Source organism: Bufo bufo, chromosome 4 (assembly GCF_905171765.1).
Source record: "Bufo bufo chromosome 4, aBufBuf1.1, whole genome shotgun sequence".
Lineage (NCBI taxonomy): Eukaryota > Metazoa > Chordata > Amphibia > Anura > Bufonidae > Bufo > Bufo bufo.
Window position 1 is genome coordinate 253,904,648 of NC_053392.1, and position 25,228 is coordinate 253,929,875.

The 25,228-nt window shown below is 42.6% G+C and overlaps 1 protein-coding gene across 1 annotated transcript in view; it reads left to right on the plus strand.

Annotated features, from left to right (window-relative positions):
- Positions 1-25,228, plus strand: part of LOC120998058 (major facilitator superfamily domain-containing protein 8-like) — a 119,201-nt gene that overhangs the window by 48,785 nt on the left and 45,188 nt on the right. The window contains 3 exon segments of the mRNA XM_040428528.1: positions 9,751-9,807; positions 9,943-9,996; positions 9,999-10,061. Of these exon segments, the coding sequence (XP_040284462.1) occupies positions 9,751-9,807; positions 9,943-9,996; positions 9,999-10,061 (174 nt within the window).

Consider the following 25,228-nt stretch of genomic DNA (forward strand, 5'->3'; position numbering starts at 1 on the left):
CCGAGCATAAACGGTGAAAGTACTTAGGTCAGAAGTGTAAAAAAGTGGCCTGGTCATTAAGGGTGTTTAAGCTATAGGGGCTGAGGTGGTTAAAGAGCATCTGTCACCAGGATCAACCCTATTAAACTAGGTATATAGCCTGGTAGGGTTGATCTAGCTGAGTAAAATGATACCTGTATTATCTTTCTAGGTCCCGGCATTGTGGAGAAATTTAAACTTTTATTATTATGCAAATTAGCCCTTGGAGCACCAAGCGGGCTTATGCGATGCCCCTGGTGCTCCAAACATGCCCCCTCCCCTTAGATTGACAGCACTAGACTTCACTTATAGCATTGAGTTCTTGCGCCTCTGCATTAGTTCGTAAACGTAGAGCGTGCGCACTCCATATTCTGCTGCTTGCTGAGCAGCGAAGATTAGTAGTGCACACACACTGACATCTTTACGCCCCCGAAGGGGTGGTGCCATCGGCTTCATCTGCAGTCACCTCCACTTCTGGTGCAGTTACTGCAGTGACGTCAATGGCGCGTGCATGTGCCGTGTTTGTGAATGAATACACAGGCGCAAGAATTCAACGTTGGATTAGAGGACTGGCACTGTCAATCTAAGGGGTAGAGGGTGTTTGGAGTATCATGGGCGTCTCATACTGCATAATCCCGCCTCTTGGTGCTCCAATGGCTCATTTGCATAATAATAAAGGTCTACATTTCTCCACAACGCCAGGACCTACAAAGACGATACAGGTATCGTTATATTCAGCTAGATCAACCCTACCAAGCCATATGCCTGCTTGACTCCTGGTGACACGGCCTCTTTAATTTTATACTATTAACACTGAGGTCTCTGATGCTAAATGTGTTGATACAGTAGAACCCAAAAAACCTAGATATAGACAGCTAATTCATGACAAAGAGAAAACATTCTTCTTGGAAAAGGCAACAATTAGTTCTGCAACCCTGGATAAAGGTACTAATTAGTTGCTAATTATATAGTACAGTCCTGATCAAAAGTTTAAGACTACTTGAAAAATAACAAAAAATCATATTTAGCATGGCTGGATCTTAACAAGGTTCCAAGTAGAGCTTCAACATGCAACAAAAGATGTAATTAGAGAAGGCTCACCTCCTAGACAAAAATGGCGTGGTGCACCTACAAAGAAGATTACACCCAATCTTCAAGAGAATTGTATAGATAATTGAAGGAGTAGGGCACACCTACATTCAGATACACATAGGAGAGTTTTCTAGACAATGAATTTATTTGTACCAGAAAAAATATATAGTAATACATAAAATATTATTAAACATATATTTGCATGCTAATATACACAATATAATCGCTTTAAAATTATTAAAATTGCAAACATCCATAAAAAGCAACACTAAAATATAAAATGATGTAGAAAATCCTAGGGAAGAAATGTCCTATTAGAGTCTCAGTTTTTTTTGTTCCTTTCTATTACTCTGAATGTCCGTGTTACATTAATTGTCCAGTGGACCTGATATCCACGCTGTTTGGACGCAGTCCGTAGTAATCAGGATTTTAGAAAGTTCACAGGTTAGTTTCAATGTAGCCGAAGTGTGGATGTGTGGTTGAGTCACTCACATTTCTTTTGCTACAAGTTTAGCAATACATCCAATCACTTTGCCTGTGTATACATTCATACGGCATTGGTTTTACTTACAGTTCTGTAGATTTGTGCCGGCTGTACTGCGGTTAACGTGGCGTCCCACGTCTAGTACGCTTACAGGCTGCGATGTAGTTTCCAGGAGATAGATTCAGGGATCTGCAGCAATCAATTGTAGGAGTGCCGTCTCAGTGGTTTAGTTCCTGCACAGGTGCTCAATAAAGCAAGCAGGTCAGATGTCACTGCGGCTGTTGATTTCAGGTTTTTTCTTTACCAAATTTTTGGGATACCGATCACACTACTCCTGGTCGATTTGAAGCGCTTCAATGTATATTTAGTCTCATGGGGTTATCCTTCACTGAATCTATTCCTGGAAACTACATCGCAGCCTGTAAGCGTACTAGACGTGGATGCCACGTCACCGCAGTACAGCCGGCACAAATCTACAGAACTGTAAGTAAAACCAATGCCGTATGGATGTATATACAGGCAAAGTCATTGGATGTATTGCTAAACTTGTAGCAAAAGAAATGTGAGTGACTCAACCACACATCCACACTTCGGCTACATTGAAACTAACTCGTTGAACTTTCTAAAATCCTGATTACTACGGACTGCGTCCAAACAGCGTGGATATCAGGTCCACTGGACACTTAATGTAACACGGACATTCAGAGTAATAGAAAGGAACAAAAAAAATCTGAGACTCTAATAGGACATTTCTTCTTCCCTAGGATTTTCTACATAATTTTATATTTTAGTGTTGCTTTTTATGGATGTTTGCAATTTTAATAATTTTAAAGCGATTATAAGTCTATATAGCATGCAAATATATGTTTAATAATATTATATGTATTACTATATATTTTTTCTGGTACAAATAAATTCATTGTCTAGAAAACTCTCCTATGTGTATCTGAATGTAGGTGTGCCCTACTCCTTCAATTATCTATGCAACAAAAATAAATGGGAGTGAGATAACATTTTTTGAGCATTAAATTTAATAAAAACAACGAATAAACTGAAACAGGCTGTTTTTCAGCTGATCAAAAGTTTAGGACCACACCTCCAAAAAAAAAACTAAACCCCCCCCCAAAACAGAAATCTAACTACCAAACATGAACTCAGTAATGAGTAGCTCCGCCGTTATTGTTTATCACTTCAAAAATTCGTTTCGGCATGCTTGATGCAAGCGTTTCCATGAGGTGAGTGGGAACATTTCTCCAAGTGGTGAAGACGGCCGCATGAAGGCCATCTACTGTCTGGAACTGTCCGTTTTTGTAAACTTCCCTTGCTATCCATCCCCAAAGGTTCTCAATTGGATTTAGATCAGGGGAACACGCAGGATGGGCTAAAAGAGTGATGTTATTCTCCTGGAAGAAGTCCCTTGTCCTGCGGGCATTGTGTACTGTAGCGTTGTCCTGTTGAAAAACCCAGCCGTTACCACACAGACGAGGGCCCTAAGTCATGAGGAATGCTCTCTGCAACATCTGGACATAGCCAGCGGCCGTTTGACGCCCCTGCACTTCCTGAAGCTCCATTGTTCCACTGAAGGTAAAAGCACCCCAGACCATTATGGCGCCCCCTCCACTGTGGCGCGTAGAAAACATCTCAGGTGGGATCTGCTTGTCATGCCAGTAATGTTGGAAACCATCAGGAGCATCAAGGTTAATGTTTTTTTCTCATCAGAGAGTAAAACTTTCTTCCTCCTTTGAATGTCCCATGTTTGGTGCTCTCTTGCAAAGTCATGTTTCAAATGACCCACTGGACCCAGGAGGTCAAAGATAATGTTTCAATAGTCAAAGACTATAATTTCCTGTTTCTGGTCTTTTAATTAAAATATAACTTTTATTCTTTATTTGTTAAACAATACACAGCCACAAAAAAATAAAGTGAAAATTTAAAAATACTTATGGAGGGCTACTATATTTGGAGCAGAGGGTATAATATCTCTACTTTATTAGTAGATCAGAAGGATATTAGTGCATATCCATCTGAAAACAGAGTGTAGTCATTATCATTGTAATTTTTTTTTTATGTCTGCAATGTCATTCAACACCAGGCACTATATCACCTGGACTACACTCTATTGGCTAAGTACCCTTCGGGAAGTGCTCTTTAATTAATATCTGACACCTTTCTAGGAGTCTCTCAGTAGCTGTGCTACTGGCACTTCGATTCCTTATCTATGCTGGCCCTATCATGTAGTGATGTATGCTCGGCGTCTGCTGTTCGCCGTGCTCCTATTAGGTTAGTTGCCCTGACACAATTTTTAAAAGTGTATTAAAGATGCAGCTCCCCCGACATGTTTCACCGCTGTATGCGGCGTCTTCAGGGGAAATGGAGCTACTATCAACCTCTTGCAAAGTCCAAACAAGCAGTTCTGTGGCATTCAAGCAGACGAGGTCTTTGAAGACATTTTTTGTTTTTGAAGCCCTTCAGTCTCGGATGCCGTCTGATGGTTATGGGGCTGCAGTCAGCACCAGTAAGGGCCTTAATTTGGGTCGAGGATCGTCCAGTGTCTTGACGGACAGCCAATTGGATCCTCCAGCTCAGTGCTGATGAAAGTTTTTTGGGTCTTCCACTGGACTTTTTTGTTCCATAACCCTCAGGATCATTTAAGAAATTCCAAATGACTGTCTTACTGCGTCCCACCTCAGCAGCGATGGCATGCTGTGAGAGACCCTGCTTATACAGTTCAACAACCCGACCACGTTCAAAAAAGGTAGAGTTTTTTTGCCTTTGCCATCACAACGTGTGACTACCTGACAGAAAATGACAATGAATCCACATCTTTGCACAGATTTGGCCTTTTAAAGGCATGTGGTCCTAAAATTTGGATCAGCTGAAAAACAGCCTGTTTTAGTTTAATCGTTATTTTCAATTTATTGAATGCTCAAAAAATGTTTTGTCTCACTCTCATTTCTTCTTGTTGCATGTTGAAGCTCTACTTGGAACCTTGTTAAGATCCAACAATGTAAAATATGATTTGTTGCCATTTTTCAAGTGGTCTTAAACTTTTGATCAGGACTGTATTAAGTATTACTATGGTAATTACTGCTACAATCCTATTATTTTAATATAAGTTTATTCTTGTTACTATTACTAATATTAAACTAGAATTACAATTTGGGAATACTATTACTACTACTCTCATTGACAGAAAAATAACCCTCTCAGATATTAATGTCTGTGTCATGGCAGGGCTTCCACACACACTGCATTACTTGATGCTTTATTTGTTTAGTTAGTGACTGTATATTATTATTCATGATCAGGCCCCTAACCCTAAAGTATTTGTTACCTAATTATTAAAGGGGTTGTCCAAGTTGTTATTATTATTATTTTTTTTGTTTCTTGTATGTTTTTATATTCATCTACAGTGGCTCCATTCTCCTAATTAGCTGAGCGTCACATGACCTGTGATGTCAGCTTCTTCCCCTGCTCTGATGATGTGCAGTGCACAAGCCTGAGAGAGCAGGCGGAGCAGGTCTGCCTCTGTGCACAGGATGTCACTGTGTAGGCTGTGCTGGTTGGAGCAACAAGCCACGTCCCCTGCACTGCCTCATCAGCTGTCTGCCCTGTGTCTCCCCCCCCACTGGATTCTTCAGGAAATTTTAACCCCTTCTACCATCAGCAGCTCAGACTCAGGGCTGGAGGCTCTGCTTCAAGTACTGAGTAGCTGCAGGGTTTCCTCTTCTCCAGGCACTGAAGAGATGCATGCTGTGCATAGGATTTCTCCCCCCCCCCTCCTCACCCTGCAAACACAGAGCTGACAAAGACTGGAGGAGTTCTCTCCTATGTACTCTTCTTCTGGCTATGAGGAAGTGTCTGCAGAGCATTGGAGGACGGGGACCCGATGGATGAGAAGGCAGCCGGAGTTTGCCTTCTACAGAGGCCTAGGAGATTCAGCCCCTGGATGGGTCTCCTGGGGAACTATCGGTGTATTACACAGATGTATTGTAATACATTGCAGAGGGGATCAGACCCCCAAAAGTTGAAGTCCTAGAGTGGGACAAAAATGGAAAGTAAAAGTGTTTTTCATAATAATAAGATAATAAAACAAAAAACGCCCCTTTTCCCTAAAGTTGTAAAAAATAGAAATAACAGACATATTAGGTATCTCCATGTCCGTAACTAACAGCTCTATAAAAATATCACATAATCTACCCTGTTGGATAAATTCTGCAAAAAATAAATAAAAAAACTGGCTTTTTTTGTCACCTTACATCACAAAGTGCAATGAAAAAGTCACGTACCCCAAAATAATACTAATCAAACCGCCATCTTATCCTGCAAAAAATGCGCCCCTGCATAAGACAATCGCCCAAAAAATAAAAAAATATGGCTTTCAGAAAATGGGGACTTTGAAACATCATTTTAAATGCTTTTATTGTGTAAAATTGAAATACATTTTAAAAAAGGAGCCATATCACCACGTCCAGAACAACCTGCTCTATAAAAATATCACATGATCTACCCCCTAAGGTGCATGCCGTCAAAAAAATTAAAACTGCCAAAACAACCAATTTTTTGGTCACCTTGCCCCATAAAGTGTAAGGCCTCATGCACACGGACCGTTGTGTGCACCCGTGGCCGTTTGTGCCGTTTTCCGTTTTTTTTTCGCGGACCATTGACTTTCAATGGTCCGTGGAAAAATCGGAAAATGCACCGTTTTGCAGCCGCATCCGTGATCCGTGTTTCCTGGCCGTGAAAAAAATATGACCTGTCCCTATTTTTTTCCGGCCAACGGTTCACGGACCCATTCAAGTCAATGGGTCCGTGAAAGAACACGGATGCACACAAGATTGGCATCCGTGTCCGTGATCCGTGGCCGTAGGTTAGTTTTTATACAGACGGATCCGAAGATCCGTCTGCATAAAGCTTTTTCAAAGCTGAGTTTCACTTCGTGAAAACTCAGAACCGACAGTATATTCTAACACAGAAGCGTTCCCATGGTGATGGGGACGCTTCTAGTTAGAATACACTACAAACTGTGTACAAGACTGCCCCCTGCTGCCTGGCAGCACCCGATCTCTTACAGGGGGCCGTGATCAGCACAATTAACCCCTTCAGGTGCGGCACCTGAAAGGGTTAATTGTACTATCATATCCCCCTGTAGAGATCTAGGGCTGCCAGGCAGCAGGGGGCAGACCCCCCCCCCTCCCCAGTTTGAATATCATGGTGGCCAGTGCGGCCCCCCCCCCCTCCCTCTATTGTAATAATTCGTTGGTGGCACAGTGTGCGCCCCCCCCCTTCCTCCCTCTATTGTAATAAATCGTTGGTGGCACAGTGTGCGCCCCCCATTGCCCCCCCCCCCTCTATAGCAATAACAACGTTGGTGGCCAGTGTGCAGCCTCCCATCTCCCCCCCCCCCTCCCCCCCATCATCATTGGTGGCAGCGGAGGTTCCGATCGGAGTCCCAGTTTAATCGCTGGGGCTCCGATCGGTAACCATGGCAACCAGGACGCTACTACAGTCCTCGTTGCCATGGTTACTTAGCAATAGTACAATAGTAGAGATTAATACTTACCTGCTGCTGCGATGTTCGTGTCCGGCCGGGAGCTCCACCTACTGGTAAGTGACAGTGACAGGTCTGTGCGGCGCATTGCTAAATGAACCGTCACTTACCAGTAGGAGGAGCTCCCCGGCCGGACACGAACATCACAGCTCCCATGTAAGTATGAATCTTGTACTATTGCTAGTAACCCGCTGCCACCAATGACGGGGGGGGGGGGGGGGGGGGAAGCAAGATGGGAGGCCGCACACTGGCCACCAATGTTGTTAATGCTATAGAGGGAGGGGGGCCAATGATTGCCACCAACGATTTATTACAATAGAGGGAGGAAGGGGGGGGGAGGCGGGGGGGGCACACTGTGCCACCAACGAATTATTACAATAGAGGGAGGAAGGGGGGGGGAGGGGGGGGGGGGAACACTGTGCCACCAACGAATTATTACAATAGAGGGAGGAAGGGGGGGGGAGGCGGGGGGGGCACACTGTGCCACCAACGAATTATTACAATAGAGGGAGGAAGGGGGGGGCGCACACTGTGCCACCAACGATTTATTACAATGGAGGAAGGGGGGGGGGCCGCACTGGCCACCAATGATATTCAAACTGGGGAGGGGGGGGGTCTGCCCCCTGCTGCCTGGCAGCCCTGATCTCTTACTGGGGGATATGATAGTACAATTAACCCCTTCAGGTGCGGCACCTGAGGGGTTAATTGTGCTGATCACGGCCCCCTGTAAGAGATCGGATGCTGCTAGGCAGCAGGGGGCAGTCATGTACACAGTTTGTAGTATATTCTAACTAGAAGCGTCCCCCATCACCATGGGAACGCCTCTGTGTTAGAATATACTGTCGGAAATGAGGTTTCACGATCTAACTCATATCCGACAGTATATTCTAACATATAGGCGTTCCCATGGTGATGGGGACGCTTCAAGTTAAAATATACCATCGGATTGGAGAAAACTCCGATCTGATGGTATAAAAGGGACTCCGGACTTTACATTGAAAGTCAATGGGGACGGATCCGTTTGAAATGGCACCATATTGTGTCAACGTCAAACGGATCCGTCCCCATTGACTTGCATTGTAATTCAGGACGGATCCGTTTGGCTCCGCCACGGCCAGGCGGACACCAAAATGACTTTTTTTTCATGTCCGTGGATCCGCAAAAATCAAGGAAGACCCACGGACGAAAAACGGTCACGGATCACGGACCTACGGACCCTGTTTTGCGGACCGTGAAAAAAAACGTTCGTGTGCATGAGGCCTAATATTGAATGATCAAAAAAAGTACCCCAAAAGGTACAGATGAAAACATCCTCTTCCCGCAAAAAACGAGCCCCTACACAAGACGATCAAACAGAAAAATAATATGGTTTTCAGAAAATGGAGACACAAAAGCATGATTTTTTTTTTTTTAAATGCTTTATTGTGTAAAACTGAACCGTAACATATTTGATATTGTTGCATCTGTAACAACTTGCTCTATAAAAATAGTGCATGATCTAACCTGTCAGATGAACATTGTAAAAAGCCAAAAATACAAACTGTACCAGAACAGTAATTTTTTGCTTACCTTTCCTCACAAAAAGCGTAATATAGGGCGATCAGAAATCATATGTACCCTAAAATAGTATCGATAAAAACTGTCACTTTTTATCCCGCAGTTTCTATTGTAGTGTGGGGGGGGGGGGGGCTTCATATGGGACATGGTGCCTAAAAACCAGTCCAGCAAAATCAGCCCTCCAAAAACCATATGGCGTTCCTTTCCTTCTGCGCCCTGCTGTGTGCCCATACAGCAGTTTACCACCACTTATAGGGAGTTTTCGTACACTGCAGAATAAGGATAATAGATTTTGAGTCTTGTTTGGCTGTTAACCCTTAGGCTACTTTCACACTGGCGTTTCTGGGTCCGCTTGTGAGATCCGTTTCAGGGCTCTCACAAGCGGCCCAAAACGTATCAGTTTAGCCCCAATGCATTCTTAATGGATAAGGATCCGTTCAGAATGCATCAGTTTGCCTCCCGTTCAGCCTCTGCTCTGGAGGCGGGCACCAAAACGAAAAATTGAAAACGGATCCGCCTCCCATTGACTTTTTTATTTTTTTCGTGGTAATGCAAACGGATCCGTTCTGAACGGATACAAGCGTTTGCATAATAGGTGCGGATCCGTCTGTGCAGATACCAGACTGATTCGCACCTAACGCAGTTGTGAACGTAGCCTTACTGTGTTACAGAAAAAAATGGATTAAAATGGAAAATCTTACTTTCCTTCAATGCTTGTGAAACACCTAAAAGGTTTAAAAAGTTGTAAAATCAGTTTTGAATAACTTGAGGGGTGTAGTTATGTATGCCCCACAAAGTGACTTCATAACTGAACTGGTCCTTAAAAGTGGGGTTTTGGAAATTTTCCTAAAAATTTTAAGAATTGCTTCTAAAATCTAAACCTCAGCTCTGAACCCAGACAACTCCTTTAAGTTAACATGAATTGGGTTATTCATTCCTAAAATAAAATTCCACATCTGTGAGCAGGGAATAAATCTCTTCTAATTTATCTTTGACTAATATTAAGATATTAATATTTTACTTTCTTATTTTCTTTTAATTAGGTAATTTATGTACTTTGTGGAAATCTCTAAGTGGTTTCTTCTGGGCAGTCGTCTAGTAGCAGGTAATGGCATTATTTAAAATATATAAATTGTATAATGAAAACTTTGATGGTTTCAGTGACAGATGCATGTGTATAATGCATGATAGCATGTCAGAAAGTTCCTTTTTAGTTTACTTTATTTTTTATACTTTTCAGGTGTTGGTGCAGGAGCTGGTGCTTCAATATTTGGGTATTTGACCAGATGTTCTAGCTCCAGGATCGTATACCAGTGTTTGCAATGGCCATGGCATGTCGTCAGGCAGGGCTTTTAATAGGTAAGGTCCCCTGCAATGGATGGTTTTGAACAATGCAAGTTTAAATTAAGAGTTTTATTGTATAGATTGCCCATTTTCATACACTCTTGTCTGGAAAACTGATTATTTGCCAGAATGGAGAGCATCTTTTGCAGTTGAGGTCCTGTCTTGTCCTACATTACACATTCAACCCACTAATTTCAGTGGGTACTGTATAATGATCAATTGAAACATTTTAGCTACCCATACACATAGAGGAAAGTGGCCAAATTGAGGACTGGGCATGTGGGCTTTCAACATACTCAATTCTTTGTTCTCACAGGAAATAAGCTCTGGCAGCTGCTTGTTCCCCACTCCCCATCGAGACCACATGTCCACCTTAACTGCTGAGTTTCCCACAGATTACGGAGAGGGTCCAAGCACATGCACATTTGCAATCAGCATATTTTCAAGGGATCCTTTTAACAAGCAGGGACTGTCCAGGACAGCTAACCCATTTCAATGCTGACTTTGAATGTTATATATAAATGGTACGCCCTGTTAAGAAACGTGTCCTATATTTCCTTACTGTGCTCCAAGTTTCTTAAATATTTCTGTTATATTCTATGGTAGTGGGCCTAAACCAGAGGTTCTCAAAATGTTTGCGCAACTACATCTCCAGACATGTCCACACCCTGTGCAAAAAAACCCTGGCCATGGCCTACTGGTTGACTGACTAATGTCTATGTGGAGAAAGAATTCATAGAACTGTTTTAGACTTAATGCTTGATGTAGAGTAATGAGGTATTGTGTTTTTAATTTAGCAGTGGACGAGCCATTGGACTTTTTTTGTCAACTTATTGTGTGCCCATGTGCAAACTAGATGAATGATATAGAAAAAAAAGTGCTAAAATTTGTGTTGCTGAAAAATATTATTAAAATAACAATCCTAGTTAGGTTCATATTCTTGCCCATTGGTTGCAGTATTAAAGGAGTTTTCCAACTTTAATCCAATTTCCAGTCTAGCAGGACAGCAGTGAACATGGGGGGAAAAAAACCTACTCACAACTACTCTCCTTCTGCTTTTCGGTTTGCAAACCTCCAGACAGTCACATGCCCTGCTGCAGCCATTCACTGATTTAGCAGTGATATGCCCCCAAGTGGCATGTAAATGCAGAGGTCATTTCACCAATGAGGGTAGTGAATGACTGAATTGTTGTGTATGGTGCATAAACAATCCTATTCATATGAATGGTACTGATTTTTCATTTTGCGAAATTTTTGCAATCAATCTGTCACTTGTGAATATACCCTTTTGGTAGTTAGTACTTCATTAGATTAAGGTGATAGGGTATGCAATAAATGTCAAATAGGTGCTGGTCCCACCACTGAGACCCACTCCTATCTCCAGAACAGGGCCCTAAAGTGAATGGTGTGTGTGTGGCCACCCTCCATTCACTGCTAAATCATTGCACGTAAAAAAAATGATGCTAAAATGCATTTGTGTAGTGACATCTAGCAAAATCCACAACAAAAATCACATAAAACATGTGAAAACCCCCCCACAAAAGTTGTAAAAAATGCCCCCAAAAAAACAGCGCAAATCCACCTTTAACCCCTAACCCCCACAGTGATTGGGAGGGCACAGGAGCTGTGCTTGTTCAGTCAGGACAGGGCCCTTCTGTAACTTCCAGAATCCGAGATGATACTGAAGCTGGCCATTTAACCATGTATATGTGGCGGTCAATGTCGACTGTCATATCTAAGGGGTCTACAGAGGGAGGGGGCTTTCTTTTTCACTCTTTTTGGCTCCCCGCAATGTGTTTGCAGGGTGCTGATGCTTGCTATGGCATCTGGAAGGCTTGCATAGGCCATCCAGATTCTGCCAGCTACAGAAGCCTATCAGTGTGTATAGGTGACTGCTTTATCTCCCAATGCAAGGAAGTTATACCTGGGTCTGAGCTCTGGCCCCCTGTGATGATTGCTTCTGGCCAGGATTTTCCATCTCCGCCCATTTTTCATTCCTCTGATCTTTCTGATGCTTCAGATGCCTCCTCATCTGGCTCATCCTCACAAAGTAGATGTAGCAAACGTCCAAAGCTTAACCACTTCAGCCCCCCTACCTTAAACACCCTTAATGACCAGGCCACTTTTTACACTTCTGACCTACCCTACTTTCACCGTTTATTGCTCGGTCATGCAACTTACCACCCAAATTAATTTTACCTCCTTTTCTTCTAATAGAGCTTTCATTTGGTGGTATTTCATTGCTGCTGACATTTTAACTTTTTTTGTTATTAATCGAAATTTAACGATTTTTTTCAAAATAATGACATTTTTCAGTTTCAGTTGTAAAATTTAGCAAAAAAAACGAGATCCATATATAAACTTTTCTATAAATTTATTGTTCTACATGTCTTTGATTAAAAAAAAATGTTTGGGTAAAAAAAAAAATGGTTTGGGTAAAAGTTATAGCGTTTACAAACTATGGTACAAAAATGTGAATTTCCGCTTTTTGAAGCAGCTCTGACTTTCTGAGCACCTGTCATGTTTCCTGAGACTCTACAATGCCCAGACAGTACAAACACCCCACAAATGACCCAATTTCGGAAAGTAGACACCCTAAGGTATTCGCTGATGGGCATAGTGAGTTCATAGAACTTTTTCTTTTTTATCACAAGTTAGCGGAAAATGATTTTTTTTTTTTTTTTTTTTTCTTACAAAGTCTCATATTCCACTAACTTGTGACAAAAAAATAAAACTTCTATGAACTCACTATGCCCATCAGCGAATACCTTGGGTGTTTTCTTTCCAAAATGGGGTCACTTGTGGGGTAGTTATACTGCCCTGGCATTTTAGGGGCCCGAATGCGTGAGAAGTAGTTTGAAATCAAAATCTGTAAAAAATGGCCGGTGAAATCCGAAAAGTGCACTTTGGAATGTGGGCCCCTTTGCCCACCTAGGCTGCAAAAAAATGTGTCACACATCTGGTATCTCCGTACTCAGGAGAAGTTGGGCAATGTGTTTTGGGGTGTCATTTTACATATACCCATGCTGGGTGAGATAAATATCTCGGTCAAATGCCAACTTTGTATAAAAAAATGGGAAAAGTTGTCTTTTGCCAAGATATTTCTCTCACCCAGCATGGGTATATGTAAAAAGACACCCCAAAACACATTGCCCAACTTCTCCTGAGTACGGGGATACCAGATGTGTGACACTTTTTTTGCAGCCTAGGTGGGCAAAGGGGCCCACATTCCAAAGAGCACCTTTCGGATTTCACCGGTCATTTTTTACACATTTTGATTTCAAACCACTTCTCACGCATTCGGCCCCTAAAATGCCAGGGCAGTATAACTACCCCACAAGTGACCCAATTTTGGAAAGAAGACACCCCAAGGTATTTCGTGATGAGCATAGTGAGTTCATGGAAGTTTTTATTTTTTGTCACAAGTTAGTGGAATATGAGACTTTGTAAGGAGAAAAAAAAAAAATCATCATTTTCCGCTAACTTGTGACAAAAAATAAAAAATTCTAGGAACTCGCCATGCCCCTCACGGAATACCTTGGGGTGTCTTCTTTCCAAAATGGGGTCACTTGTGGGGTAGTTATACTGCCCTGGCATTCTAGGGGCCCTAATGTGTGGTAAGTAGGTAAATGACCTGTGAAATCCGAAAGGTGCTCTTTGGAATGTGGGCCCCTTTGCCCACCTAGGCTGCAAAAAAGTGTCACACATGTGGTATCGCCGTATTCAGGAGAAGTTGGGCAATGTGTTTTGGGGTGTCTTTTTTTACATATACTCATGCTGGGTGAGAGAAATATCTCAGCAAAAGACAACTTTTCCCATTTTTTTTATACAAAGTTGGCATTTGACCAAGATATTTATCTCACCCAGCATGGGTATATGTAAAATGACACTCCAAAACACATTGCCCAACTTCTCCTGAGTACGGCGATACCAGATGTGTGACACTTTTTTGCAGCCTAGGTGTGCAAAGGGGCCCACATTCCTTTTATGAGGGCATTTTTAGACATTTGGATCCCAGACTTCTTCTCACGCTTTAGGGCCCCTAGAATGCCAGGGCAGTATAAATACCCCACATGTGACCCCATTTTGGAAAGAAGACACCCCAATGTATTCAATGAGGGGCATGGCGAGTTCATAGAAATTTTTTTTTTTTTGGCACAAGTTAGCGGAAATTGTTTTTTTTATTTTTTTTTTCTCACAAAGTCTCCCTTTCCGCTAACTTGGGACAAAAATTTCAATCTTTCATGGACTCAATATGCCCCTCAGCGAATACCTTGGGGTGTCTTCTTTCCGAAATGGGGTCACATGTGGGGTATTTATACTGCCCTGGCATTCTAGGGGCCCTAAAGCGTGAGAAGAAGTCTGGAATCTAAATGTCTAAAAATTTTTACGCATTTGGATTCCGTGAGGGGTATGGTGAGTTCATGTGAGATTTTATTTTTTGACACAAGTTAGTGGAATATGAGACTTTGTAAGAAAAAAAAATAAAAATTCCGCTAACTTGGGCCAAAAAAATGTCTGAATGGAGCCTTACAGGGGGGTGATCAATGACAGGGGGGTGATCAGGGAGTCTATATGGGGTGATCACCCCCCTGTCATTGATCACCCCCCTATAAGGCTCCATTCAGATGTCCGTATGTGTTTTGCGGATCCGATCCATGTATCAGTGGATAGTAAAAATCATACGGACATATGAATGCAGCCTTAGAGGGGGGTGATCAATGACAGGGGGGTGATCAATGACAGGGGGGTGATCAATGACAGAGGGGTGATCAGGGAGTCTATATGGGGTGATCACCCCCCTGTCATTGATCACTCCCCTGTAAGGCTCCATTCAGACGTCCGTATGCGTTTTGCGGATCCGATCCATGTATCAGTGGATCCGTAAAAATCATACGGACGTCTGAATGGAGCCTTACAGGGGGGTGATCAATGACAGGGGGGTGATCAGGGAGTCTATATGGGGTGATCAGGGGTTAATAAGGGGTTAATAAGTGACAGGGGGGGGTGTAGTGTAGTGTGGTGCTTGGTGCTACTTATTACTGAGCTACCTGTGTCCTCTGGTGGTCGATCCAAACAAAGGGGACCACCAGAGGACCAGGTAGCAGGTATATTAGACGCTGTTATCAAAACAGCGTCTAATATACCTGTTAGGGGTTAAAAAAAATCGCATCTCCAGCCTGCCAACGATCGCCGCTGGCAGGCTGGAGATCCACTCGCTTACCTTCCGATCCTGTGAACGCGCGTTCACAGGAAATCTCGCGTCTCGCGAGATGACGCATATATGCGTGACTCTGCGCACGGCTGCCGCCTCCGGAACGCGATCCTGCATTAGGCGGTCCGGAGGCGGTTAAAGATATTTGGACTCTTCTCAGTGAATTACCCACAAAGACTTAGGGGGTCATTTATTAAACTGTTGTAAAGTAGAACTGGGTTAGTTGCCCATAGCAACCAATTAGATTTTACCTTTCATTTTGCAAAGGACCTGTCCAAAATGAAAGGTTGAATCTAATTGGTTGTTATGGTCAGCTAAGTCAGTTTTACTTTACACCAGTTTACTAAATGACCCCCTTAGTGTCTGTTTCTTCAGGTCTAATCAAAGCAGAAACAGACCATTGCTACCATCAACTTGCAGGATAACAGGTCGAACTGGATGGACAAATGTCTTCTTTTTTTTTTTTGCCTTATATACTATGATACTATGTTACTAAGGTAGACCTCCATGGTTTCTTAGCCCAATTGTCCTCCCAGGACCAAACTACTACTGCTCTAGATGTAAACCTTTCTACAGTCAGAGATCGCAGATGTGGGGGGCCCACTGTTAGTGACAGCAGTGCAGCCCATAGAGAAGGCAGGGACTGTTCCCCTATGTCCCTGTCTTCCGGATCGCTGTATACATGTCACTGAATGAGTGCTGTGTATACAGCTGAGGAAGCGATATGCCGTTCCTGTCCCGGCCCGGTGGTCATATGACCGCGGGGGCTGGGAGACTGCAAGAGCTGTTGGGTCTTCCATAGCACCGTAAAAAAATAAAAATATAAACATTACGCCAAAACAGCTTTTTTTGTCACCTCATCTCACCTCCCAAAAACATAGTGTCAATCGATCAAAAAGTCGTATATATACCCCAGAATGTTAGCAATAAAAACGTCACTTCTCCCACAAAAAACGTGCCCTCACACAAGACCAAAACTGTACAAAAATATCACATGATCTACCCCAGGCATGCTCAACCTGCGGCCCTCCAGCTGTTGCAAAACTACAACTCCCACAATGCCCTGCTGTAGGCTGTTTGGGAGTTGTAGTTTTGCAACAGCTGGAGGGCCGCAGGTTGAGCATGCCTGATCTACCCCATCAAGTGAACGGCGTAAAAAATTAACAAATAAAAATAACGCCAGATGTACCCCAAAATGGTAGCAATAAAAACATTGCCTCATCCCACAAAAAACGAGCCCTCACCCAAGACCATAGCCAGAAATATTTAAAATAGAGTCTAAGAAAATTGCAACACAAAAAACATGATTTTTTTAAAAAAAAAATTCTTATTGTGTAAAACTAAAAAAAATAGACATAATTGCTGTTGCCGTGCCCGTAACTACTGGCTCTCCAATAATATCACATGATGTTCCCCATCAAGTGAAGGGCGTAAAAACGAAAGGAACGCCGTAAAAAAATTTTTTGGTCACCTCACCTCCCAAAAAACATAATTTCAACCTATCAAAAAGTCAACACTTTTTTTTTTCAAAAATTTTTCTTATTGTGTAAAACGGAAAAAAAAAAAAATAGACATATTTGGTATAATCACATCCGTAACAACCGGATCTATAAAAATATCACATGATCTACCCCATCAAGTGAATGTCTTACACCAAGTGAAGATCCCTTGTGGAAATGGAGGCAAGTATTATATAGATGGAATGAATCTAGGGACTAAAAACCCTCCCAAGGAGAACCTAAAAAATAGATGTTCCTAAATGGTGGATACAGCTACATTACAGTTTAGGTGTCTTGCAGTAAGACATAAAAATGATCCAACATTTCCTATTGCTCACTTATGAAAATATAAAGCAACTGAATAAATCACAAATATATCAGAAATTACAGAAATGAAGAGTAGGTGAAGCCTTCATTTAGACCTTTTGGACTCAACTGTCCAATCTATAAATCCTTTTAGTTTCTTCTCGCAATAAAATTTTGTCCAAATTGCCCTTTCTCACCCCCAACGACTTTTTACATATTCCCTAAAACTTGAGACATTTGGGGTCACCATCATGATGTTGTCTGACGTGCCTGGAGATTGATGTATCTGCTTTGGTGTTTATACTGCTGACATGTTCACAATTGTGGCGTCTAAATTCTTGAATTGTCTTGCCCACGTATATGTTATGGCACGGGCATTTAGTAATGTAAATTATGCCTGGGGTCTGGCAGTTCATTAATTCCTTTATATGATATTCTTTGTTATCAAGTGGGTTTTTGAATATATTCATTTTTTTGACAAATGGACAGAAGGAACATCTGCCACATGGATGTGTGCCCACTATCTTTGATGTAAGCCATGTTCTCTGAGGTGGAATTGGACTGAACACGCTGTAAACCAAGATATCTTTTAGATTTTTTCCTCTACGGGATGTGATGCTAGGCTGGGTAGTCACCACCTCCTTTAGATCGTTGTCCACCTGAAGAATGTGCCAATGCTTCTTGAGAATTTTAAATACCTTGGAATTTTGTGCATCATGGGTACCGATGCACCTGATTATTTTTAGCACTGGAATATGTCTTTTATCACATAACAGATTTGACAGATTTAACCCTTTGGCCTGGGTAAATGCCTTATGCAATACTTTCATGGGGTATTCTCTTTCCCTAAACCGTTGGAATAAATTATTGCTTTCGTTAATGAAACTGGAATCTTCAGTACAGTTTCTCTGAGCCCTGATGTACTGGCCAGTAGGGATGCACCTTTTCAATGGTGCTGGATGGTGGCTTAGCCAATGTAACAGGTTGTTGGTAGAAGTGGGTTTGCGAAACACCTCTGTCAGGATATGGCCACCAGAGTCCACGGAGATCCTAAGGTCCAAAAAAGTCAGTGTGCGCTCATCTATTTCAGACATACCTATGTGATTATGGTGGAGAAGACTGACAAATTCATTAAAAAGTGCAATAGTGCCATCCCAAAGAATCAAAACATCATCTATATACCTACCCCAAAATAAAATGTAACTAGTGTATGTGTGAAATGATTCCATGAATACAATGGTGTTTTCCCACCACCCCAAACACAAATTAGCATAATTCGGTGCACATTTACTCCCCATCACGGGGGCATTTATTTGTAAATATTAGTGACCATTGAATAAAAAATAGTTGTGAGTGAGCAAAAAACGCAAAGGTGTGAGAACAAATTTGTTGTGCAGGTGAAATTGTGTGCCTTTTGTGAATAGAAAGGATAAAATGGCCAAAAGTCCCAAATCATGTCTGAAGTTTGTATATAACGCTTCAATATATAAACTGGCCAATTTGGTATTTGCTGTGACCTGGATCTCCTGGACTCTGGTGACTGCATCCTCGGTGTCTTTAATAAAAGATGGCAAGCTAGGAACAAACGGAGCTATAAATTCATCAACATATTGGCTAATATTTTCTGTGAGGACATTATTCCCAGAAACAATCGGCCTACCAAGGATCGGTCGTCTTTGTTTGTGCACCTTTGGAATGGCATATATCATGGCAATCGTTGGATGCGAGTTATAAAGATATTTGAACTCTTCTTTGGAAATCAAATTTTCTTCTTTGGCTGTGGTAAGTATCTTTTTATGGTCCATAAGGAACCCTTCTGTTGGGTTGCCATATCGTTTTTTTTGTAGGTCTGTACATCATTCAACAGGTTTATTACCATATCTAGATATATTTGTCTATCCATTAGTACAATGTTACCGCCTTTATCTGACGGTTGTATCACCATTTCTTTATTACAGTATCTGTCAACTCTTGTAGTGCTTGTACTTCATCCAGGTTTATGGGATCTTTTAATATCTTTAAGATCCTCCGTTACCAAGTGGACAAAAGTATCTATATTCCCAAATTGTGAAGAGGGGGAGTGAATTTAGATATTGGTTTTAAAGAGGATAGAGGTAATTCAATGCTGTCTATTACTATCGGCACTTCGCGAATATTTCGAATATAGTGCTATATATTCGTTTTTCGAATACTCGTCATTTTTTCCATCTGAACACATGATTCCTCCCTGCTTATTGCTTGTGGCCCAAAGAGTCATTGGCCCACAAGCAAGAAGCAGGGAGGAATCATGTGTTCAGATGGAAAAAATGACAACGAATATTAAAAAAACTAATATATAGCACTATATTCTATAGTGCTATATATTCGTTATTGACCCACACCTGTGTTGATCGCGTAATATTCGCATATTACGTGATAATTACCTTGTCGATTTTCGAGTTAAAAAAAAGAATATAGAATATAACGAATATTCTTATTCGCGAATATTCAATGAATATTTTACAGCATATTCGCAAAATATCACAAATTCGATATGACCCCTGCCGCTCATCACTATCTATCACTGCTGTTTTATCAGTATCCAGAGACTCCAAGATGGCTATAGCTGTCTTTTCTTGCTGTTGCATATAGTTGTAGTCTCTTTGTTTGTGAGTTTTGTGCAAAGCAAGTTTGCGGGCAAATAAGTTAACGTCTTACACCCATGTGAAGCATTCAAAAGGCGGTGTGGGCGTGAATGACGGGCCCTAATTTTAAGAGTGTATAATGTCTTCTAGGTGTAATTTGGAAAGGTTGATAATTTGTAGATTACTACTCTGGGAATTTGTTTTCTCATTGTACGCCCATTTGTCCCTGTCCCTTAGTTGAACTCCATGCGCTATAAAAGGAGTGTTCACTATTGGTATGGAAATTGACGATCTTGTCGTCATAGGATTTTGAGATGCTCCAATAAAGAAGCCCAATGAAGATGATGAAGGAGCTACTTGCGATGGAGGTATTTGGTGAGGAGGGATTTGTCATGTCAGAGATGCCTTGGGACATGCAAGTGTACCTGTTGAATTTGAATCCCATGCTTGGGTATTACCAATTGGTACACTAGAAGATTGCGGGGCTGGTGCTCTTCTTTGTAAATATGGACCACGTTCTTTATTTTTCTGTTTGATACCAGTTTTTGTATACGATTGATTTTTATTTGATGGATCTTCAGACCCTGACCAGTCTGATTCAGAAATGTCTGTATGTGACACTTTAGAAGAATTCCCACTCCCTCCTTTTTTTTTTTTTATCAAAGGGGGCCGTATTGGTTTTAACAATGTATATATCTGACCTGTGTCGAAGTCCCGTCTGTCTCGGATATATTTTCTATGTTTTCTTTCCTTGATCTCTGCTTGAAATGACTCCATGTTTTTTGTAACCTCTGTTCACATGAGTGAACTCCGGTTGTGACTTAAAGCTCTGGACTTGTGAAATCTCTTTTTCTAATTTGAGACGTGATTTTGCCAAATGCTCCTTTCTCATAGTCCAATAGTTATTGTAACATACGTAAGGAGTTTTGTGTCAATAGTTGTTGCCAGCCCTTTATAAATTCAGCATCTTCCTGGTGAGAATTAGGAATGATGTTAATCCTCATGCCCCTATATACTATGTCTTGTTGAACATACGTCTCCAAACTTGTGATCTCCCATAGGGATCTGATATATTGTTTGTATGTTCTATTTATTTCTTTAATTGTCGTTTTGGATGTCACATTGATTAATAGGTAAACTGCCAATGGAGAAAACAAACTTGCTCTGCTTCGGCCGTAGAAAGACCAGGGGTGGGTTTAGTGGACAAAAACCCTGCCATATATACAAGTTGCTAATATAGGAATTGATGGGTCAAAAAAAGTCATAGGCCAGTAAGCTATATATATATATATTTCTGAAAGGGCCCCCTTGCTGTTTGAAAGGTAAGTGGGCCGACAGTGGTAACCTTTTTTCCTCCCCCGGTCACTGACTGGCATGCTAACATGCTGCAGTGGTCCGCTGCTGTCCACCCAGCACAGTCTCCAAGTCTCACCAGACCTTGGTGAACGCACAGCATTAGAATCCTGCTGCCACAGACATCGGACGTTTGGTGTGGGCGGAGCTAACATAGCCACACCCCCATCCTTTGCCTGCACTTGCTCCAGGCTGTAAGGCCCAAACCAGACTGGGATGACTGGGCCTTCTACTGCATCCGACCCTCAGGCTCTGACCTCAGCTGCTGTACTGCAGGAGCTCCCAGGACCCTCCTATCATAGCACCTGGCTTGTTCCCCCTCCAGCTGGCAAGTCCATCCAGTAAAAGGCATGCAGCAGTGTCTGTGGAGGAGGGGGTGCATGGCTGCTGGGGGTCACACTCTCATTGTGGCATCCCTGCGCTGCCCTCAACTACTGATGGTCACTGATCTGTGAGCTTCCTGTGCCCCCAATGTGAGCTTCCTGTGCCCCCAATGTGAGCTTCCTGTGCCCCCTCTGTGAGTGCCCAGTGTTAACGCCCCCTGTGTGTGCTCTCTGGGACCGCTGTGTGCGCTCCCTGTGCCTCCTTTGTCCCCCATATGTGATCCCTGTGTCACACACAGTTATGAGGGGATCTGTGGATGACACTGTTATGGGGGGATCTGTGGATGACACTGTTATGGGGGGATCTGTGGATGGCACTGTTATGGGGGGATCTGGATGGCACTGTTATGGGGGATCTGTGGATGGCACTGTTATGGGGGGGATCTGTGGATGGCACTCTTATGGGGGATCTGTGGATGGCACTGGTATGGGGGATCTGTGGATGGCACTGGTATGGGGGATCTGTGGATGGCACTGTTATGAGGGGTCTGTGGATGGCACTGTTATGAGGCCCATCCACAGATCCCCCATAACAGTGTGTCATCCACAGATCCCCCATAACAGTGTGTCATCCACAGATCCCCCATAACTGTGTGTCATCCACAGATCCCCCATAACTGTGTGTCATCCACAGATCCCCCATAACTGTGTGTCATCCACAGATACCCCATAACTGTGTGTCATCCACAGATCCCCCATAACTGTGTGCATGTGCAGCATAATCTCCATTCACTGCTAAGGAATTGCCCGTGATCAGCTATTTTTAGAGCACTCCTAGTATAATGGAGGATGACTATGCATGCACACTGTGCTCTCTCTCCTTGCCCTTCAGGGGCACGGAGGGGACAACACCTTTTTTTCCGCTTGTGGTTTTATAAACTGAACCATGGAAAACAGAAGTGCCCTGGCCATTCATAACGCAGGGTCCATGTCCAGAATTCCCATTTGAAAATGGGCATTAATGGGCAATAAAATGCATCAGAAAAAAAACATCCAAAAAAAACTGAGGCAGATTCTGCATTAGGTTTTTTTAAGCACAGAAAATACTCTGAACATACCCAAAGAGGCTGCAGGATCAGCAGCTTACAGTGGAAAGGCTAAAGAGAGATAATGTGGCATTCTACACTTCTGGCCCAATATTTCAGGATTTGGGGCCCCACTTTAAATTTTGCCCAGGGCCACACTTTGTCTAAAACCGGCCTGGTCTCTGGATACTGATAACACAGCAGTAATAGACAGCATTGAACCACCTCTATCCTCTTTAAAACCAAGATCTAAATTCACTCCCCCCTTATTTGGGAATATAGATACTTTTTGCACTTGGTAACAAAGGATCTTAAAGATATTAAAAGATCCCATAAACCTCCCATTATGAATTTAGATATGGATGAGGTACAAGCACTACAAGAGTTGACAGATAATAAAAAAATGGTGATACAACCGTCAGATAAAGGCGGTAACATTGTACTAATGGATAGACAAATATATCTAGATATAGTAATGGACCTGTTGAATAATGTACAGACCTACAAAAAAAACGATATGGCAACCCAACAGAAGGGTTCCTTATGGAGCATAAAAAGATACTTACCACAGCCAAAGAAGAAAATTAGATTTCCAAAGACGAGTTCAAATATCTTTATAACTCGCATCCAACGATTGCCATGATATATGCCACTCCAAAGGTGCACAAACAAAGACGACCGATCCTTGGTAGGCCGATTGTTTCTGGGAATAATAGCCTCACAGAAAATATTAGCCAATATGTTGATGAATTTTTAGCTACGTTTGTTCCTAGCTTGCCATCTTTTATTAAAGACACCGAGGATGCAGTCACCAGACTCCAGGAGATCCAGGTCACAGCCAATACTAAATTGGCCAGTTTATACATTGAAGCGTTATATACAATCAGACATGACATTTTGGACGTTTCATCTATCCTATTCACAAAAGGCACACAATTTCACCTACACAACCAATTTGTTCTCACACCTTTGCGTTTTTTGCTCACTCGCAACAATTTTTTATTCAATGGTCACTAATATTCACAAATAAATGGCACCGCGATGGGGAGTAAATGTGCACCGAATTATGCTAATTTGTGTTTGGGGTGGTGGGAAAACACCACCATTGTAGGGTTGTTTCGGGTACCCAATCGATACTTTTATGCCAGTATCGATTCTGCATCAGGATGTATGCATTTTCTCGATACTAGGCTGTGCTACTGCGCAGTCTAGTATCTCCTCTTATGAGAGAACATGGCGATCGGCACGTGCTGTGTTCTCTCCGGCCAGACAGTGGAGAAGGAGGGAGGGAATCCCTCCCTCTTATGACGCGGCCGCTGCTGAGCCCAATGAAGGGAGCGGGCTCTGAAGCTGCCCGCACCACTGCCACCAATGAATGTGTGGCTAAATAAAGCAGAAGGCAGACGGGGGGGGGTAATAAACTGCTGCTCCGTCTGAACTAGTGAGCTCGGCGAACGCAGCCTCCTCCTCCTGAGTGTTTTGTGTCCTCCCCAGAATCAGCCCAAGCCCCAGAGTCAAGCAGCCAGCATAGCAGGTACCCGGCCTGACCACTGTGCCACCAATGATAATTAACCTTTTATACAGATACAGGAGGTGGGTGCCGGCGGCAGAATCGCATAGCCGGCACCTGAGGGGTTAACTGCCGCTGATCGCAGTGCCCTGTCATAGAGGCCAGCACCCGCCTCCTGTATCTGTATTAAAGATTAATTATCATTGGTGGCGCAGTGCACCCCCCCCCCCCCCCCCAGTATTAAAAACAATCGTGGCGCAGTGCGCCCCCCCAACCTCCCCAGTATTAAAATCATTGGTGGCAGTGGCCACAGGGTCCCCTCTCCGCTCTTCATTGGTGGTACAGTGGCAGTTGTGATCGGAGCCCCAGCAGTGTAATCCTGAAGCTCCGATTGGTTACCATGGCAGCCAGGACACTACTGAAGCCCTGGCTGCTATGGTAGCAGTGTAATCCTGAAGCTCCGATTGGTTACCATAACAGCCAGGACACTACTGAAGCCCTGGCTGCCATGGTAAGCTCCCTGCTGCTGTGCGTACTATGCACAGGGCAGCAGGGACAGTGTGAAGTCCTATTCACCCTAATAGATCTCTATTAGGGTGAATAGGACAAGGAATTAAAATATCCCAGGTTCTAGCCCCTAAGGGGGGAAATAGTTATTAAATGAAAAGTAAAAAGAAAAATATTAAGTATAAATCCCCCTGTTTCCCAATTTTACATATATAATATATAAATAAACATATTACATATCGCCACGTCTGAAAAGTCCAAACTATTAAAATATAAAAAAAATCTCCTATGCGGTTAACGGTGTAAAACAAAAATAAATAAATAAAAACTGCGCGATTTGCAATCTTTTTTTGTCACCTTGTCCCCCCTAAAAATAGGATAGGACTGTTCGATTATGGGACAGACATTCCATAAAATGCGGCTTTTTTGGTGTTTTCTTTTTTTGTGTGGTATCAAGTATCGCAATACTTTTTTATGGTATCGAAACCGAATCAAATTTTTGGTATCGCAACAACCCTACACCATTGTATTCACGGAATCTTTTCACACATACACTAGTCACGTTTTATTTTGGGGTAGGTATATAGATGATTTGATTTTTTTGGGATGGCACTATTGCACTTTTTAATGAATTTTTCAGTCTTCTCCACCATAATCACATAGGTATGTCTGAAATAGATGAGCGCAAACTGACTTTTTTGGACCTTAGGATCTCCGTGGACTCTGGTGGCCATATCCTGACAGAGGTGTTTCGCAAACC